Source organism: Anser brachyrhynchus (assembly GCF_964034855.1).
Source record: "Anser brachyrhynchus genome assembly, chromosome: 2".
Lineage (NCBI taxonomy): Eukaryota > Metazoa > Chordata > Aves > Anseriformes > Anatidae > Anser > Anser brachyrhynchus.
This window is the reverse complement of record NC_137695.1, coordinates 29,206,730-29,227,409: the sequence shown is the minus strand read 5'-3', so window position 1 is coordinate 29,227,409 and position 20,680 is coordinate 29,206,730. Positions and strand designations below refer to the sequence as shown.

General features: G+C 34.7%; 1 protein-coding gene across 11 annotated transcripts in view; it reads right to left on the bottom strand.

Annotated features, from left to right (window-relative positions):
- The window catches only part of PHF14 (PHD finger protein 14), a 164,243-nt gene that overhangs the window by 100,609 nt on the left and 42,954 nt on the right, over positions 1-20,680 (bottom strand). For all 11 annotated transcript variants that reach the window (XR_013946049.1, XM_080578913.1, XM_080578906.1 and 8 more), the window contains one exon: positions 10,836-11,004. Coding sequence is in view for 10 of the 11 variants with exons in the window: in XM_080578913.1 (XP_080435039.1) it covers positions 10,836-11,004 (169 nt within the window). In the remaining variant the exon portion in view is untranslated. The remainder of the gene's footprint in view (positions 1-10,835; positions 11,005-20,680) is intronic.

Here is a 20,680-nt window from a genome sequence, read left to right as displayed (position 1 = left end):
AAAATTCTGGTTCAAAATATACAATAAAAATAACGTAATATTTTAAACAATGTAACAATTTAAATTTCTATACATAGACTTATATGGTTTCTTTAAAAAATTATTTCAAATGTTGACGTTTCATGCCAGCTGATTAGCTGTCATTAGTTGTCAATCTCAACCCAGTTTCTGTTCTTGCACAGTTCTGGAATTCACTAAAAATGGACTCGAACAGGAGAGATGCTTGCACGCTTGACACTTCCCTGCTATTTACAGGAAGAGTGCAGCCACTGAGCTCTAGATCCCACTGCATCAACGAAATCACCATGCAGGCACTTCCATTCTCACACTACACAAGCAGTTTAAGATTTCTGTTGACCCCCAAGCTAAATGCCTGCAACTAAAGCACTAACTAGGCACTGATCCTATGTGACTTTAACCTCCTCAGAAAATCAGATAACCTTATTCCGAAGACTTAATCACAACACAGGAGGAAGACATTTTTCACTTCATATCCTTTCACAGTTAGCACTCCTAAATAAATATATTAGTAAATAAATAATATAAAAATAATATTAATAATAAAAATAGAGCTGTCAAACTAGTCAAATCTGACTTCTAACGCTATGACGTGTTGTTCCTCTACCTCCCCTTCCCTAGGGATTCCTTAACTTCTCCTTCCTTACCACATCCACTCCACGTCTCCCACAACAGCCCCAACTTCCCCCTACATCCCCCAGTGAAGGTAAGGACGCGCTATAAGTCCTACCCCACACACATTCTGAGTGGACAGCAAGAGACCAAATGCAAAGGATAACCGAGCTCTTAACTAAAACCTCTTCTTTACTGTGGGATAGTACTGATCTATCCCATCCAGCTCCTCTGAGAAACATCCAAGAACTTCATTACCTTCAGCACATACACCTCTCTTATCAAATCTTGCCTTAACTGGTCAAGGTGTTCCTAGAGGCAAAATTATTACAAAGGCAGGTAACTGCTTAACTTAATTTCCTTAGAAAACCAAATGGAAAGCTATTCACTTTTAAAATTTAGGAACAGTCAAAACATCTAGCTGCTGTGTCACAAAGAACATACATTGAACAAAAATGAAAGAGAAATAAAATGTCTTATTTCATTAGCAATACACCCCAGAACAATCTGAGCAAGGATCAAGGAAGTAAGATGCAAGCATAAAATCAAAGTTTTTTTTTTGTTTGTTTGTTTGTTTTTTTTTTAAAGTAGGAAAAAAAGTCAGATGAAAAATTTTAAACTAAGTTAAATATAGATGAAATTCTTCCTGTTAGTCATTTTTAGTGTAAGATTTTGGGAACGCAAAAAACAAATGAAACAAACATAACTGTACCTCAGCAAAGCAACTTCTAATTAAAGCTCTTAAATTCCAATCAGATGATGTTCCTCAGGTAAAGAGGCTGAGCTATTTGGTTCAATGAAATCATCTACTGGAAAGCAAGCTATCCTTCTTTTATCCTTCTTTACCAGTGTTTAGCCTTCACAGCAATCTTAATGCTCTCTCTCAGAAACAGCAACGGTCTGGAGAGATGAAACCCAAACATCAAAAACATCACTTTTGTTTTTTTACTTCAAAGCCTGTCATATACTGAAGTCCAAGAAACATCTCACAGCAAGGCATAGACAGACCACTCTTCTGAGTTATTTAATTAATTTCTGACTTTGCATTCTAAATGCAGGGGAGACAAAACAACTGTCTCTTGTCTCTCCAATTTCTTAAAAATTCACACAAAACATTACAAGACTACCTACAAGGAAAAAGGGGGTGATGCCACGTGCAAATAGCTATCACGCTAGAAAAGAAAGAAAAGTAGAACAAACAGCATTTATTTGCCCCTCTCTAATCTAATTTGTAATGATCTAGGCTGACAGTTACTAAAATATGCAGTAAAATATACAGGATTTTAATAATATAATAAAACACAGGTGTAGAATGTTAGGAATTGCCTCTAAAAAGAGGATTAGGAAATTAGGAGAACTAGAGCATATACTACCATAGGCAAAGGAAAGAAGGATACAAAATGGGTTTCGTTCAGCCTTCACGTTTTGTGTCACAAACACATCCATCTGTTGTATGCAGCAGCCTACTGTTGTGGTTTGGAACTCACACATCAGCTTAGGAAATTTAAAAAAGGACATAAATGGCTATATATATAAAAACAGAATACTGCCATACTAAATGAATAATGAATGATAGAGGACAAATGATCCAACATGCTGTGGATCAGATGTGTGAGTGATTTAGAATTGGGGGACATGTTTAGAATGTATTAAATGGGACAAGAAATCGGTAGAGGACCAGGAGTAATGTGGTTTCAATCCATGGAAGGAAGTCTTGTACTGAAAACACAAAATCAGACAGTTAAAAGAAATGTCCATAATGGAATGACAAATATTAAGGGAAAATGTGATCAACAACAGGATCAAATTTTCACGCCAAAAGAACACAAAGTTTCAGGGAAGACTTAACTGGGCATCTCCATTCTGGACTTAAAAAAGCTAGAAATGAATGGCTAAATTTCACATTCAAATAAGGCCCTTAGTTTATAAGCAACTCAGTAGCAACATGACAATGATACAAAACATACAAAACAAGAAGATTAAGTAATGCATTGACTGCACAATTTTGAATATTCTCAGAAAAATAAATTCAATACATGAAACAAATGAAAGACATTCATAAGGCTCAAGGATGCAGGTTTCTGTTCTGGATTCAGGATTCTAGGGTTCTGTTCTGTGGTGCACACATGACCCAAAACCACCACGGCTGTCAGCAAACTGCATCATTATCCCTCACTCGTTTGTATGTAAGACAAATGCTTTAAGCCAGCTCATCCAAGACCAGCAGCAGAAGGGAAAATGTTCTCCCGGAGCAGTTCTGCTTTATCAGCTCTCCGTCGAAGACAAGGAAAACAACAGGATTCAGAACTGTCCAAAAGGAGGAAGGCAATTCCCAACAATCACAAATAAGTGCTCTTGTTAAATGTTGAAATTCACTGAAATGCACATGAAGGATAAAAATTTATACTGCCACTTCTTCCTCTGCAGAAGGATATAAATATTAGAATGCCATGGAATCATTCCAAATAAGAAGTCCATGGCAAGGAGTCACTTCATTACTATAAAAAAGAAGATGACTGGTATGAAACATAAGCTGAGTAGAACACTAAACCAAAACATTTTAAACTCTCTATTGACTAGTAAGCTAATAACAAAGCATGATAATACTGGGTCTCTTTATCTTTGAGGTTTTGATTTGGAAATCATATATACAAGCCTCCAAAGATTACGTAAAACAAACTTATTGAAATATGCGTACAGGGCTGTTAATAAGCATAGTATATTTGGATGTATCACTGATCATTGATGATGCTTCAGTGAGTAGTAGCACTTCATCAAATGCACTGCACTAAAATGATTAGCAAACAGTGCTGAGTTTTATGAACTCTGTGACTACATTTTCAGAACTAAGAACTGGGAAAACTTCCAATACTTCCCAGAAGAAGTAACTTGATGAAATGACTATTAACTATCAAGAACGCGAATAAAGCAAACTAGAGGTTTTCAAAAGCTTGAGGAAAAAACAGGTTGGAACTGCACAGCTTATGTCATCTCTCTCCTGCTAAACACAAATCATGATCATGTTTGCCAAGATAACTATTTTTAATCCATAAAGTCACCCAATCTTCTTTAAGAGTTCAATGTTAAAAATATCCTTTGCCAATGGAAAAGTTACAATCAAGACAGTTGCAGAAAAATCCATTTCTTTGTTTTGTTTAAAGGAAAAAAAAATCTATTGATGGCATTACACAGGTATAAAATTATTTTAAATAAAGGTACAGACAGATGATGTAGACACCAGATGGCACACTCGCTCAACACAGATCAAAGTGAATACCTTAAATGGTACATTTCAGTACTCATCAAAATGTACCTCTGGAATAATTATTTAATTTTCCAGAAAGCTGGCAGTAGCAAAAAGGGAGCTGCCAGACAAAAAGAAACGGCAGTAAATCAAAATATGATTAAAAAGAGAAACAAGTCGACCATGAAGCTTAATTACAGAGACTTATACCCTCCACTTTTTTTTTTTTTTTTTTCCAATTTTCATTCTTGTGGGAAAGCAAAAATTTTGCAACATTCCCGACTCTATGCTGTCAAGCTACACTATCAGTGTGAAACTGGTAATTAACTTCAAACTATGGTTTCTAAGAATTAAATATAAACACAGAATTTGAGATTGACTTATATACCTTTTTATTTGGAGAACTGAACCAGTAGGGCGAGGGCAAAAAAGCCTAAAAAAAAAGATGCAAGTTTGCAGATGTTGCTAAAATAAGTTATGCTCTTCTAGAAAAATGAACTTAAATGCACTTACTTGCTGAATTGATAGATATGCTACTTATCTGTACTTATAGAGATTATTAATGTTTATATCATTCAAATATCATTTAGAATACATCCATCTCTTCAAGTTTTTGCTACAATAAAAAGAAGTGACCTATGTATTTTTTGTTGTTTTCTTAAAAATACAAAACAAAACCAAAAAACTCACCACCAATACTTCCCCCACCCCAACTCTGACTATTCCAAATTCACCTCAAGCATTGTGGAAGAGCTGCATTTATCTTAGTTTCTTCCTTTCTAAATGTGACCTCAAACTCAAATACTATCTAAGTAACAGTCAAGTATCCATGTATTTGGCAGGCTAATAGACATAGTTTCTATGTGTTTGTATAGACAGGTCATAGATTCACCTGAGCTTTTACATTTAGCATTGAGGGGAAAAAGGGTAATTAACAGCATTTTTTATTATAAATACCTGGACTTTAAGAAAGCTGAGGAAGTCCTGATTATTTTTCTAGACTGCTAATGTTCAGTTGACTGCAATTTTTTTTTTCAAGTTGAATATGTCAAAAATAATGTTATCAGAGTTGCTTTAAAAGGTCTTACAGGTGCTCATTTAGAATTCTAATCAAATTTAAATGAGTTGACCAATCACTGACAATGTTAATTAATATGATGACTGATAAATATAGATAAATATTTTAAAATTATTTGCTGTCTTGGAGCCCTGAACAATCAAACTGGAACTGATTTTCTGCTTTTCCTTCAGTAGCCATCCCTTATTCAAAACCTGTATCTATGACATCACATAATTAAGTTACACAATAGGTGTTTGGAAAGCACTTGCGTGGAAATACTTCAATTAAATACAAGATAACAACCCTCTTTATCTTTTAATATACATGGTAAGAAAAAGAAAATAATCACTCCCTTTTCCTATTTCAAACAAAATGAAGAAATATTAATTTATTCTAAATAACAATATTTATTTGTAAAACAAAAGCAAAATATACAACAATTCCCTTTCCTGAATACAGTTAGTAGGTGCTTTGTCAGTACTCTTTTTTCTTTTTTAAACTAATCTACTTAGACCATAGCCCCTCAGGTACAGATTTGTTTTCTTACATGTTCTAAAGAACAAACAGCACACTGTTGGCAAACTACTTTTTTCTCCCAAACACAGACTTTTCTTCTGCTTAACAGAAAAATCACTGTCTGTTGGCTTGGATTTTATACAATGTAATTACAGAGAAAAAAAAGTTAGCAGATAACTGAAAGTTTTTATGAAAATAAGTTTGGTATTAGAAGATCAGATGGTTTTATTTAATTTCCTCAACTATTCGGTGCCCAAAATCCTTTACAAAAAGACCTCTTCCCTCTTATAACCCCTCTTCCCTCTTATAACAGTGGGCAGATATTTTCTTTCCAATAAAAAGGAACTAAAGATGGAATTTAGACACACACAAATAAATGCAGTAAGAGTACCCCAGAATTATAAGAAAAATCATCCCCTATAACCTCACAGCACCCAGCTGCACAATCTCATTTTAGAAGACATGCATGCTTGCGACGTTTCTTACAGAAACTCCTTCACACCACTGGAGAACACTATATAAAGTAGGTAAAGCATACTTCATGAACCTTTGAAGTAAAGGAAGAAATGGTAGGTTCTGAGAGCTAATATTAAAACATCTTCAGATTTTTAACCAGTATTTTTAAAAAGTGTTTAGACAGCTACTGATTTATGCAAATTAGTTATCGCTTCTCTGAAATTAACTAGCACCACCAATAATGATTTGTGAAGCTTACACAAGTATGAAATTGAAATTATAAAGACTATGGATTTTAAATACAGCTAGTATGAGAAGTTATCCACTGAAATCCAAAAAGTCATTCAAAAGATTACCAAGGTTACTAAATATGGCTTGAATTGCATAAGCATAAACAATGCATTCAATTCTCTCCACAAATACAGATCTTTTACAATAAATTAGGTCTAACGTCTAGTCTGTTCACATTCGTCATTTGTTTAGACCTTGATTCCGAGTAGAATTCTGATATATTTACCTTTGTGCATTTAGGCATAATCTTAAACAATCTTTTTAGCAAGGTTAAAGTCAAAAATGTGTTCTTGTAAACTTCAGTTATGCTTTCACGTACTATATGCTAGGCACCCTCTCCAAAACAATGCAGTCCAAACAGCTGCATTTTCATAGAATCACAGGATCATTAGGGTTGGAAAAGACCTCCAAGACCATCTGGCCCAACCATCCCCCTACCACCAATGTCACCCACTAAACCATGTCCCTAAGCACCAGGTCCAACCTCTCCTTAAACACCCCCAGGGACGGTGACTCCACCACCTCCCTGGGCAACCCTTTCCAATGCTTGACCACTTTCTGAGACAATTTTCTCACTGTTTTCTTGTTTTCTTTGGAACTGTTTCTCTTCTTGATATATAAATATCCTTTGATATAAATACCCCAAAACATTTGAAAGCTAAGAAACTAAAGCACTAGAGAGCATTCATGGGGTTGTTTTAAAAAACTTTTACAGCACTGGGGCACACAATACTGCCCTGACACAGAGAACTGTACAAGGGAGAAGCATGGTCCTGACTCTGAATACCTTGCTTCAGTCATACTTGTCTCTCACTTCCAAATTCTAGGGGGAAATGTAGTCTCCAGTATCACTTAGAAGCTGTACACTCTCCAGTTGCCACTGGTTTCTGGACATCACTGTTCAGATTAGACTGAATTAAGATTTGAACAATGTAGTCCTAGTACAAAACCTGAATTTTTGTTGGAGTCTCTACTTCCCCCTCGGTTGGAAAAGAAGTATTACTCACAGCTCTTCCCATCCCAGCAATAAGTTATAAGCCAAGTTTTTGCACAAGCAGACTGAAGATATGAAGAAAAGGTACCTCGTTCAAAACAATGCACAGCATCCCATTCTAAAACTCTGCTAAAAGTATCTTGAAGCGGATGTAAGGCTAGGTAATTAAAGGATTTAAAATGAGCAAGCCCTGAAAAAAACTGTTAAGTTCACAGACAAAATGAAGGAGAAGAAATTGTTTGAGTTACAGAAGTTAAAACTAGATAGCCTATTAAATGTTTACAATAACACAAAAGAAAAGGAAACTAGTAGGTAGAAAAAAAAGTGGAAAAACACATTTCTGCTTTTCTTTTTAAAACAATTTACCGCTGGAAAAGAAAATCCACAACATGATTGAATGCAGGAGCTTTGATGAATTACAAAAATAGAGAAAATATCTTTGCAGGATTCAAGTACACGGTCATAATTAGATTGGATGAGAAACAAAGGTATAATTATGAATATTTCTAAAATGGTTTCTTCATAGTCTGATGGAAATGAGGGAAAAAAACACTATGAATAAAGTAAAAAAAATTTACGTGGAAAAGTGTATATTGTATCATGTTTGAAATCAATGTTAACAAATATGAGCTGCAAGACAAACTAATAGCAAACTATTAATTCTGAAAGTACAAGTTAACATAGTGTTTTTGCATAGATAGCATACAGGCTTAGATAACCATTTGTATTCGTATTAATTATGTAAAGTTCTTAGATACCAGCTATTGTTGTCATCAGTAACACCTAATCCAACTTTATCAGGTTAAAGGTTTACCCACAATTTCTGTCTACAAAGTAAGAGTTAACTACGATGAACCACTACAGTGAGATCCAAACATGTAAAATGCATTCCATTCTCTTAGGTACACGGCAAAAAAAAAAGAAAAAGAAAACCTTCTCAGTTGTATCAATTTAAGACAAATCTATGCAAAACAAATGGAAATTTACTTAAGAGCAACAAATACACAATTCAACAGTCTTATAATTGCACTTGTTGATTGTAACTGTAAGCAAGGCTGATTACACTGTTAGGTAAGTGGGTTTGCCAATTTGTTGCAAAACAAAACTGAACTGAATAAAATATGTTCACGGGCACAAAGCACATAGTTAAGAGAGCACTGTGAAGTAACTGTTTTCAAATTATTCATTTTTTTCTTCCTTTTTTTAAATTATTTAGAATGATCTGCACAGTGAGTGCACAAAGGACAAGTTGATCATCACTGTTAAAATGCACCAGAGATGTTCTCTCCATAATTGGATACAACTAAACTTTATATGAGAAGTTGTCCGAAGGTCAGGGTTTTTTTCCTCTCAAACACAGTCAGCCCCAGAGGTAATGAATTAAAAAAAGTCTTTCCTTTGTTCAGAACAAAGAAGGTGTTAGGGAATCTCACACAGCTACCAAGCGTCTAGTAAGTCTTCAGAGGTTGGTACTTTTCATTTTGTTATACAGCCTAGGTGTACCAAGACCAAGAAGTAATAAAGCCTAGTTTAGAAAAAGAAAACAGCATGGTGTCACAGGTGTGAACCTCCTCTTCCATAGTTAAGTTGAAGACAGAGGGGAGTGGAGAAAAAAAAAAAACACCACCAATCATAGTCAGTGCTATAGGAAAGCTAAATTATCAGAGATAAAGAGGTTATCGGAGATAATTTTATAACCTGCTAACAGGACACCACAGGCATTATGTTGCAAATCTGGTTTTGTAGAAAAGCAAAGAGCTGGAGAGAACCTGAAAGACCCTAAAAATCCAAGCAGAGGAACAAAGCTTTTTTAGACCAGTAGCCATAACCCTTCCACTGTGTAATGCTGCATTTGCCAACATTCGTCCACTGAAAGTAAATTTAATCTCTACGTGATGTACCACCGTGTGTGTAGATAGATGCTCTACCAGGGGAAATGTTGGCTCACCAGTGCAGCACCAGTGACACGTAACAGTGTAGCACTGAGGGGAATGCCTCAGAACAACCAGACAGCCTTCCCTCCATTTAGCATAGAAGAAAACTGGCAGGTATCACAGGAGCATCTTAAGAAAGGAACCTTGCCTTCTGTACTAATCCTTACATCACCTCTTTATTCTTACTATGAATGTCTTTCCTTCAATGCTTTTAGTTTTACTTCCCATAATGAATCCCTACCCCCTACCACTACATTAGGTGTAGAAAGGGGAAAGAGAAAGAAGGAAAAAAGGAGAAGAGATGAAGAGTTAAACAGCAATACCAGGTAAGTCTCTCTTCTGCATGAACACCAACATGTCCAGTCAGTTTAACCTACCCAGACAGTTGTAAGAACCTGTGCTTCCCCTCAATGAGAAAAAGGGGGGAAAGAGGGAGTTTCTCTCCTATAGGCTCTCAGTTATTCACAACATTTAATTTTGGATTGCTCACACTCCTAATGCTTTGAGCTAAACTAATTGTTTTGGCTTGAACCATTTTTAAAGCTCTTTTCGGTCACACACCAGGACAAGGAAGCCTCTAGGTAAATCAATGCTGCAGCCCAAACACTGCAAATATATTGAAATTTCTTTAAAATAAACATTTAAGGAAAATACCTGCTTAATCCCATCAGTGTATACACAGAAGAGGTAAGTATGGCCTATCTGCAAGTACAAGCATAAGAAGTTGGAAAAGGCTTCGGAGAAAAAAGGAAGTTCTCACCCATCTAATCAACTGCATGAGAGATGAAGTATGTCTAACCCTAACGTGAATGGGTTTAGGCATTTTCTAATACTGGGTAGTATTTTGGAAGACAAACCACAGTTTACATATAATTACTACAAATGATCAAAGGGTCATGGGAATATTATTCGTTTCTTAAATTGTACCGAAAAGTCCATTGATACATTCACGTATATTTTGTACGTGATGTGACACATCCCACATGAAAAATCTTGTTTTATGAGTACGAGAACAACATTTTTAAGCATTAGAGCACAGGAAAAACAATGGAACACAGATCAATAGAAAATTCTACTCTCAAATAAAAGAAAAAAGCTAAATATTTGATTAGTAGAAGAAGCAAGAGCTCTTCTAATAAAACACCACCACCACCCAAAAAAGAAAAAAGAAGGGGGCAAAACCCCCACACCACTATCTACCAGAAAAATTGGAGAAAACATACCACTAGTAAGACTAGGAGGTAAAATAACAGGGGGTTATATCTGAAATCCTGAAATAACTCCTATATCCTGAAATAACGGGAGTCACAAAATGTGCGGTCATTTAGCAGGTTATTTGTACATAAGGAAATAAATTATTACCTTACAACTGTAATTGGCAATTCAATATACTTAAATCTGCATTTACCAGAACAAAGTGCCCACACCGTTATGGTGAAGAATAGCTGTAAATGATTAGTTTAATTGCAAAGTGAACTTTCCTTTTTTTTCTGCCATTAACAGAGGACTTGGTGACCCAGGTGAAAGGAAAAGCTTGTACAGCTCTTCAGTTCAGAACTATGTATCCCAGATTATTATTTACTTTAGCGAAATTGCATATTTAACACAAGTAATAAAACATTAAACGATTCAAAACGTCCAAAATTAAGTCATTTTAAACAAAACCACTATGAATACAAGCTGCATAACAATAACTCAACCATCATTTACCGTGTTTCTGATAGGAATTTTCTTCGGTTCTGGTGGCACATCCTGAGGAACAAATTTCACTGGCTCCTTAATCTGTCTCCGTGATCTTTTGGTCCCATCTGGTAAGGTTTCCATGGCAATATCAGCTTCCATGTCACTGCTACCTGCCTGGTCACACTCTGAGCACTGCCTGCAAAGTGAAAGATTTCCTATTTAAAACTGCAGTCACAAAAGCACAAAAAGGAATGTTTCTGAAGCAGCAAAAAAAAAGTGGGTTGGAAATAAATCAAATAAAGTCAGTAAACACAACAGTATCTAAAGGAATCTCCGAAATGATTAAACAACTATGCAGGAATACAGCAAGACTTTTTCTGTTGCTGTGGGGTTTTTTTGCTGACAGTATTTAAACTTTGAAAACCAAGATTTTGAAAGTAGGATTTAATCTTCAAAAAAGATGCTTCCTATTTCACTATTCATATCCTACCATATCCCTTTTTTTAATGGTGTCCACTGATCTGTAATCTATTCATTATTGAAACTGCTGCTGCAGTTTAATCTTTACAATGACACACTGCTGAATTCACTCTGATGAGAGCGGTCTTTAGTAGCAGGGATTTGGAAGAAACGTCTGTTATGAAAATCAATTTTAAAATCTATTTCCTAAGGGAGATGGTTTTGAAACAAAAAAATAGTTGAGACAAACATGTAGAACTTGTAGGTGTATATTACCAATCGTTGAACATTGAGTTGAAAAAAAATGCCTGTTGAGTTTCTGAAAAAGCACAAAATCACAATCAGAGCTTCCAAAGAATACAGACTCTAAGGGAAGGCTATTAACAACATCCATGATAGAATTAACAAGAAGGGAAATCATCAAGTTGTGTTCTCATTTGCAGAAAATACTCATCTTGCACAAAGTCATAAATGCAGATGTTAACTAAAAACATTAATTACAAAAACTTAAACATGATACCCACTGATAAAGACTGCATTTTTTCTCACATAAAATTTTCAGTTCAACAAACTATAAATACTTACAAACAAATTCCAATTCATCACTATTTTCATGTTTTTAAAATGTTCTTTTTTATAATCTCAGCTAAAAAATAAAAATGTATGTTCTGCTATTAATTGGCATTAAAACAGACACATACATTAACCATTACCTAAATGAAGTTGCAAATTCTCTTTGGAAGGAGACAGATAAAATACATGTATTTGGTTATGTGTAGTTAAATGTTAATACATCCTTGAGACAAAACAGTGTGTGCCTCCCAGATCTAACCAAAAGCACAAAGTCATGTGCTTTGTGTATGAGCTGATTTCTTTTTATATATTTATATACATAAATTTTATATATATGATGTTCACCAGAAACACGTTTGCTCCTATGAGCTTCAGTAAGGGCTAACACAATATTAACTGATTTGATTTTAAAAACCTAATAGTCCTGGTTTTATTTTGAAAAGGCATCGCTGACCAGACACATATTGCCCTTAATCCATATTCCAACTCCTCTTCAACTCAACAGAAGAGAACCACAAATACAAGAGAAAACGTTTTAATCCTGTTTCTAACAAAGGCTTGTTCTGATGTATGATTCCGTAAGTTCTTAAAATACCAACAGAAACAAAAGAAGTGAATTAGCGGTTATATTGCCTATTCCAATAGGAAACAAAGTTTAAGCTGTGTTTTGTTTTGTTGTCATTGTTCTTTATAACAAAAAACACTACCGCCACCCACACACAACCACAGAGCTTTCCATGCTTTTCCAATTTTTCTAATTTTCCCAAATTCATCCAAGCAGTATAGTCTCAGACCTCTTCTGGCTCTACCTGCAGATAATGGCAGTTGTCGGGGCCCGCTAGACAGGCCGGTGGCTGACAATGAAAATACAGGGGATCCAATTCCAGATTGAGTAACTGTTATCAGTGTGACCTTGGCTAAGCCGACACCTCTCTGCTTTAATTTCTCCATATGTAAAAGTAAGATAATTGTTGGTGTGTTACAACGTTACGAAGATTAATCACTTCTTATCTCTAAAGCACTTGAGCCCACTGCAAATAGGACACACGGCAGTGCTGGTGGTATTTGCTGATCTAGAAAAGCAGAAGTACTACGAGGCAGACTGCAGAGAAGATAACATTGTATTGGGACTTCATCAGTAGCCAGAACACAAGGAAGTCAGTTTATACAGCTTTTATACTTCGCAAACAGTTTGGTGCCAGCATTCAAGTGTATAACATACAATTAATATTCTTCTTCCTCTTTACAGACCTCTGTTCTCTATGCACACCGTCCTGTTAACGTTTCTAGGCCTCCTTGGTATGCTAATAATAAGTCTAATAAAAATACTGAGAAAAAGCTAGTAAAAATAAAACCAATAATAAATTATAAGGTAGAATAACTTTTCCAAAATGCTACTTTTTCGAGTTATATATTTACAGAAATTTGTGTGGAAAAACACAAATACGTATACCCACAAACTTAAACAACTAAACAAAAGCTCACAGACCTAAGTATTATTAGCTTCTATTACTATAAGTTTATAGAAGAAAGCTCTTTAGTGATCTAAGGGGAGAAATAAAGCTTTAGAGATAACAGTATTCCCTCTTTTGTTTTTTTCTCTGCTTACGCTTAGCTAGAGGTTACTTTGTGTAGTTTTCTTTAGTTGCATGTGTCCCATTGCATTCAAGTAGTCGGAGTCAAAACTCCAAGGAGTGTTTCTGTTTAAGTGTCACAGACCATGGCCCTTCACAATAGTGCAGCATCGGTCACATCATTAATTTCTCCAATGGAGAGCAGACCTAAAGTATTTACTATGATCTGCTTATGCAGGTATAAAAAATAGCTGCAAAAGTACTCCCAGAATACTGTGATGAGCAACTCTGATGAAAAGTTTCTTCCCTTCTATTATTATGGTAAAAATATGTACTATATATAAATTAAAAATAAGCTATCTACAATTAAAGTGCTGCATAAAAATGAAGTTTTTGTAAAACAAAGAAATAGTGGTATGAGCTTACAAAAATGTTTGGAGCTGGGAACCCCATCTGTTGGATCTGCCACCCTGCACCTAGGATTTAAAGCATTCCCACTCTTTAGTTCTGCACTGCTGAAAGAGAAAGATGCATTTTTCTCTTACATAAACTCAGGCAGTTGTACAGAAAGCTACGGAGACCTGTAAAGGACTTCAGTTTCACTAGGGCACCATTTAAACATAAATAAATAAATTACTGTAATTTTTATGTTACACAGGAAGAGAAACATTTCATCCAGGAGGGAAGATGCTGCCTGCAAGTTTCTGAAATTCCAATTCTATGCCCAAGCTTGCTCTGCAAACAGGTCATATAACTGCCACAGCAATCAAATTCAGCAAATAGCAAGATCTACAAAAAAGAAAGCTGCAAAACCACAGTATATTGTGGGACAGCGGAGTAAACACAGAGAATAAAACCTTACAAATACACCGAAGATGAGGTAAAAAAAAAAAAAAGCTACAAACATGAACTTACAAGGAACCTCTTGATTTACTGGAATAGTCTCTACTATCACAGGCAACCACATCTAATCAACCTTTTTATAGAGCAGTCAAGCTTCAGCTATAGAGTTGTTTGATTGTTAGCTCCCACAGGACCCACAGAAAACCTATTACAGAAATACACTCCTCTGACTTGGAAACAATCTCCTAACTTTCAGCTCCTATTATGGTTTATTTCAACATGGTTCTTGAATTTAAAGTACTCTTTTTCCCCTTCTGCTGTTTAATTCCAATATATTTATAGAAAGCAGACACAGGACTCCTACTCCTTCTCTGCCAATGCTCAAGTTCATTTTAGTTCATCTCTTCAAGGACAAGCAATGAATAGAGAAACCTATCACAACAGGTCATTTTTCCATCTGTTCAGACAATCTATGACTACGTCTTAACCAGTAAGCATTGCCATGCAGCACCAGTAATTTAATAGGAAAAACGGTGCTGAAGATTCAATTTCTGTACACAAATTTTGGTTTGTTTTTACTCTGGATTTGCATAATCCAGCATCAGAGAAAGTCAGTAATTGAATGTGATCTTCTGGATTCATCTGAAAGGAATGCTGTTACCATGCTCCATGGTCCACAATGTGAACCAAAAAGCAGCAAGTATGAACAGGAGGAGATTTACTCCAAACACACACTCCTGGTCCAGATTAAAATGTTAAAATAGATTTGTCCTTTGTGGAAAATGGGAGACCATAACCGAATATAATGTTTTGGACACATTAGCAATGTCTTGCGCAAGAGCAATGTAGCATTGCTTAATAGCTTTTCCTATGCTTCAGATGTAGGTTAAAAAAAAAGCAGTATGAAAAAGGTAAAAACCTTTGCATTACTGGATATCAAGTAAACATGGTAACATAGACCTGACAGCAAAAAGAAACATTTCCAACAAGAAAAGTCTACTCAACAGAAGCACCACATAGAATTTACTTAAATGATCAGTAAGTCATCATTCAGGGAGCTTTCATGTTGATCATAATGCTTCTTTCTTGCTTCCATTTATTTGAAAATATCTAAAGAAAGAAAGAGTCTTCTGCTTTTGAAAAACCAGATTGAAATGAAGGCACTGCAACACCTCTTTGGTTCAATGAGAAATGGTATTACCCAAATCTTCAGACTTATCCATCTATCTAGTTGCATATTTGTCATACAAAAAAATAAATCCCTTCATCAAGAAGGATAATGCTACCATGGTACTACTGCAACAATCATAACTCTGCGCTATGTGATTCAGATACTGCATGTTACTTTTTACACCACAAAGCGTTCCGAGACTCACATTCAAACTCGGTTTCTCTAACATGAACCCTTATGAAGAAAAATCAGTGGAAAAGACACCTAACAGGTTTTCACAACTACCAAAAGCAGGTAAAGATCCACGTCTGATAACCAATGATGTGTCTGCTAAAAACTACTGTAAATGTTTGATCCATGAAGAAGCCTCAATAATGATTAAAACCTTTTTTATTATAGAGAAGGCCTTTGATCAAGCACTAACAATAAACTGCAGAAGAAAAGTAGCAGCATGTTTTTATCATTATGTTTTCAATCTAACACCTGCCTACTACTTAGTATAAAGACCTGTGGTACGAGAAACACCTCCCCATCGCACAGAGTAAATGGATCTTCTGAACTCACTAGCAAAAGACAGGAGCAGCAAATGAACAGGAGCACACATTATTAGTTTTCAAAAATTATTAATGGTCCAGGCTAACACTGAAACACTGCTTTTTGTGTACCTCCAAGATGCAAATGTTTCTTCGTTGTCTAAATAACCAGTAGTGAATTTATTTTTGAGCACGGGTAGCTTCAAGAAATGTGTGAACCTAAAATGGGGCTTTACTTTGGTAGGCACTCAAAGACCAAAGAGTGTTTTCTACTTACGAAATTTTATAAAACAATTGCACAAAAATAGATTTTAACCTAGAAATTTATGAATTTATGAAGTAAACACCTACACTGATCATACAAGTAGGAGAGGGACAATTTGGATTTATTAATTTATTATTTAGGTGATGTAGAAATCAAAACAGAAGGGAGACAACCTTGTTACTTCCCCAGAAAAATTAGTGCAAACAATGGCATTACTATGCTTCCTTGTGCTACAGCTTTATATACATCAAAAAATCTAAACGTGCTTTACCTAATGACAGGTCTGGCACGTAGCAATTTGTGAAATTATGAGAAAAACTTTAGAAAATGGAACACCATAACACCATCCCTTTATAAATGAAATGTCACGAAGTTGAAGATCACACAAATAGACCTCAAATCCAACACACTGGTAAGCTTTATACAAACCTGGTTTTAATTTTAATAGTGAAGCAAAAAAAAAATAAATCTTTGCTATATTAGAGAGAAAAACAGACAAAACATATGAAAATATTTCATTTAATAGAAAACTTTACTATAAATATCATGAAAAAGAGGTCTTGTTCTAATATCACATTATAGAACAATTAGACTGCCTTAACTGTCCTATGCTACATACTTTCAGAGTGGCTTATAAAATGAAAATATAAAAGTCAAAAATTCAATCCTCAGTCTGAACAAGATAGCCATTCTTATAGTCACAACTGGCCAACAGACAGAGGATTTGGAAGAAATTAATATCCTCAGCACCCAGTGTTTAATGTGAAAAGGGTAAATTTCAATTCTCTGTGCTTGAGGAACAGCACTCAGTATGCTTTAAGAAAACAGTTCTGCCCTCACTTTAAAAGGGAAAACTGTTCAGTTATTAGATAGACTTTTTAATTAGGAGAAAACAGCTCTAGCAGACATACGCTGTGATAAATCACCTCATCAAATTTTAGCAAAGAATTAAACCACTCTGAACTTGAGAAACATGGACCATAGTTTTCAGATGACAGCTATGCTCTGGAAATTTGAACAAATAACATGTGTTGACTGGTATACTGGAAGAGAAGAAAAAAGAGTACTGCTTTATTCTGGAGATAAAAAGACAGTATATATGAGCCAAAAACAATTTTTCAAAGAGCTTCAAAAAATATTTGCCAGGGAGTAATGCTACTGAAAATTTGCCATTTGCAACCACCCAAACATCCTTCAATTAGGGCAAGTGAAAAAATCCAAAATTTTAGATATGTAATACACAATATTGCATTGCACATGTGCTTATATTTAAGTGACTAATTTTATATCATTATCTAATGACTCCAGATAAAAAAAAACTGTCTGGCTCTGTACTGAATGAGTGGTCTCAGGAGTATAATGAACAGAATGATACAGAATGAGTGTTCATGGGGCTGTTGGTCAGGGACTCCAGAGGATTCATTCTGTTTTCTGGCCAAAACAAATCCCCACAGCAATGTTACCACCAAAATATTTTGGCCTTCAGGAACAAAAATAAAAAACATCAAGCCTAACATGATTATTAGTCCTTTTTTTGGTTGATCTCAATCCCTGGCATTTCATATACTACCTCAGGTTATCACCATTTTTCAAAGATCTGATTTCAATAGGAAGTACTGGTCTCTGTTGGTAGTTGACAAGTATTTTCTTAATAAAAATGCCAGTATTTCACAATCTGATTTTTTTTTTTTGTATTGTCTTTCAGCAGCTGTATTGTCTTTGTATTGGTTCAGGTTATTCTCTACCAGGAAAATACATAGTCTCACTCTACCTAGCATGGGCGGGGGCATAAAAACGCACACACTGTTAGAGAGAATGACAAGGCTCATTTTTACGATAATGCAGGATTCAAATGAATATTCTAGTATTTAATCAACAGCATTTCTAAGAAACCAAAGATCTCTGAATTTGTAAATAAAAGTATGCCCCAGCATTTTACTCTAAGACTACAACTGCTTGTTTACTTTGAGAGTATCACATCAGAACAGATAAAAATCATGTTTTAACATTCTATTACTCAAAGTAATTATGTTATGCTCTTCCATTTGAAATAAGGACAAGCTTTGAACTTACTATGTTAAAAACAATTCATTTCTAAAATGTTCAAGATGTTCTCCTGCAGAAAACTGTCAAGCCTCTTAACTGGGGAAATTCTTAGTGTTAAGCACTTGGAACCCATTTCTAATAAGTTTTGAGGCACTGTTACTCACCAGGTAAATTTTTACTATGATTTTGCTAAATCTATCATCACCACCTCCTTTTAATGTTTACAAATACTCTGATAAGTAATGTGTGCTTTAATAAGTTAACATTTAAATATAACATTTTTTTTTACCATTACATTTAATAGTGGATTTATTTTGTAAACTGCAATGTAAATTCCTATTTAGCAATGAGCATGAAATGGACAAAAGAAAGAACAATTAGCTAATCCACACAGCACTACACACGTAAGCTGAATCATTTAGCATCCTCAAAAATCGTATGAAACTCTAAGCATATGGCATAAACTCATGCTAAACTAACCAAAGTTAAAATGAATATGTAGTAATAAAGCATATGACAGCTGATTAGTTGTCAGACTTCCTGTAAATGCTTAAGTTAGTAATTATGAGTAAATGATTACCAGTGATGATGTAATGACAAACAAAATGTAATATGATGTAATGATAACATGATATAATGTAAAACAAAAATTGAGAAACAATCATTTTTAACTGTTTCCTGCTTACTGTTTTAAAAGAAGATTACAGTCAACACTTTTAACCACTTTGAATAAAATATTTCAACCTGCTTAATGTTTCAAGGAGTTTCCCACAATACCCTTTTTCTTACTTCACCTTTTTGCTTAAGTGCCCATTATATCCTATATAAATATATGAAAAGTACATGCCCCCTGTATAAAAAAAAAATCACTTTTCTTCATGGCTTAATCAAAAGACCAGAAATACATTCACAACAGCAGGAGGGAAAAACCTGCTGAACTCAAACTTAATTTAAGGGTCCATTCGATATGCTCTCTACTGATCCTGAAAAAGAACGCATAAAGGCATGTAAATGATGAAAAGAATGCAATCAATACAGATCAATTTGACTGCTATAATCTGACTCCAGAATATGCCTTAGCTAATTAGATGTAAAAGCTAAGTTTGTGATCTAAGATATAACTGAAGCATAAAATTCACAACAAAGATATGTCAGAACTTTGAAATAAAAGCATTTACCACCTGTCCTATTCTGCCTTTAACACCTATTGAGAATTGTAGTTCTACATCTTTTGGACTGATGGCTTTTAGTGAGCCTTTTCAACTTGGTTAAAAAGCAGAAAAAAATCAAGAACAGCCTGTGCAAATGAAGAGGTTACATAAAAAAAAAAAAGCTTCCACGTAACAAACCTGCTTGGTAAATTTGATCAAAGGGATAAGAATGTCCTTGAAATAATTAGAAGTCCAGAATCACAGACTACATTAACTAATCTAAGGAAAATTACATTCAAAAGTATATTAGCGATGGTGAAAATCTTTTCAATTTTTAAAGGAAATCTCAATTTACTAAATTTACTGGGATAAATTCAGGTTTTCTCAATTTACAATTAAAAAAAAAATCAATCATCACATTTATCCAAAAAGACTACTTAAGTAAATGTTTTATGGAAAAAATTAAGTGACATATGGAGAAAAATAGAAGTACAGTTTTCTTGATTGAAACACTTTTACTGTATTTTTAGAAGGAATTCTTATAATATTTTGAATTGGTTTCTTAATGTTCAGACAAGGTGGTGACAATTCCTGGAGATGCTGTATACTAACTTCTCGCCAGATAAAAACTGCTTCTAAGGAACTAATTCTAGCACATTTCAGAGCAGTTTAGAAACCTGCAGAACACAGCAGCACACTAATTTTATGACAGTTTAGAAATCAGCACCTCTACACATCATCAGTTCTCCATTGTATCACTTAGCTTTTTACACTCCACTGCCAGAAAATGAATTTTAATTCATGGAAATGTAACTGTATTAAGTACAATTACACATACGCTTTTGCCATTGCAGAAGACAAGTAAACCAGACTGATTTCCTATATTGCAATACAATGATCTAGTAACTAACAAGTGTGTTTTTAATTATGTACAAGTATTTTCTTAAAGACCTGGACAGAAGAGTTGTATATCTGGGCCCTAAGATAAACAGAAGACCATACCTTTCATTTCCAGAACTACAATTAAACCTATGGTTTCCTGCCATTACTACACAGCCTTGTTAATAATTGCAGATAAACTCAAAAGCTAAGTGAATTAAAGCTATAATCTATTCGTATAAAGTGGCTAATGAGAAATCTTTACTACACAACTTTTCACCTTCAAACATCAGTACTGAAAATAAAATAACTCACTTCAGAGTGAGTATTGCTTCAGTATCAGCAATGTCTAAAACACTTAGAATTTGCACGTCTGGT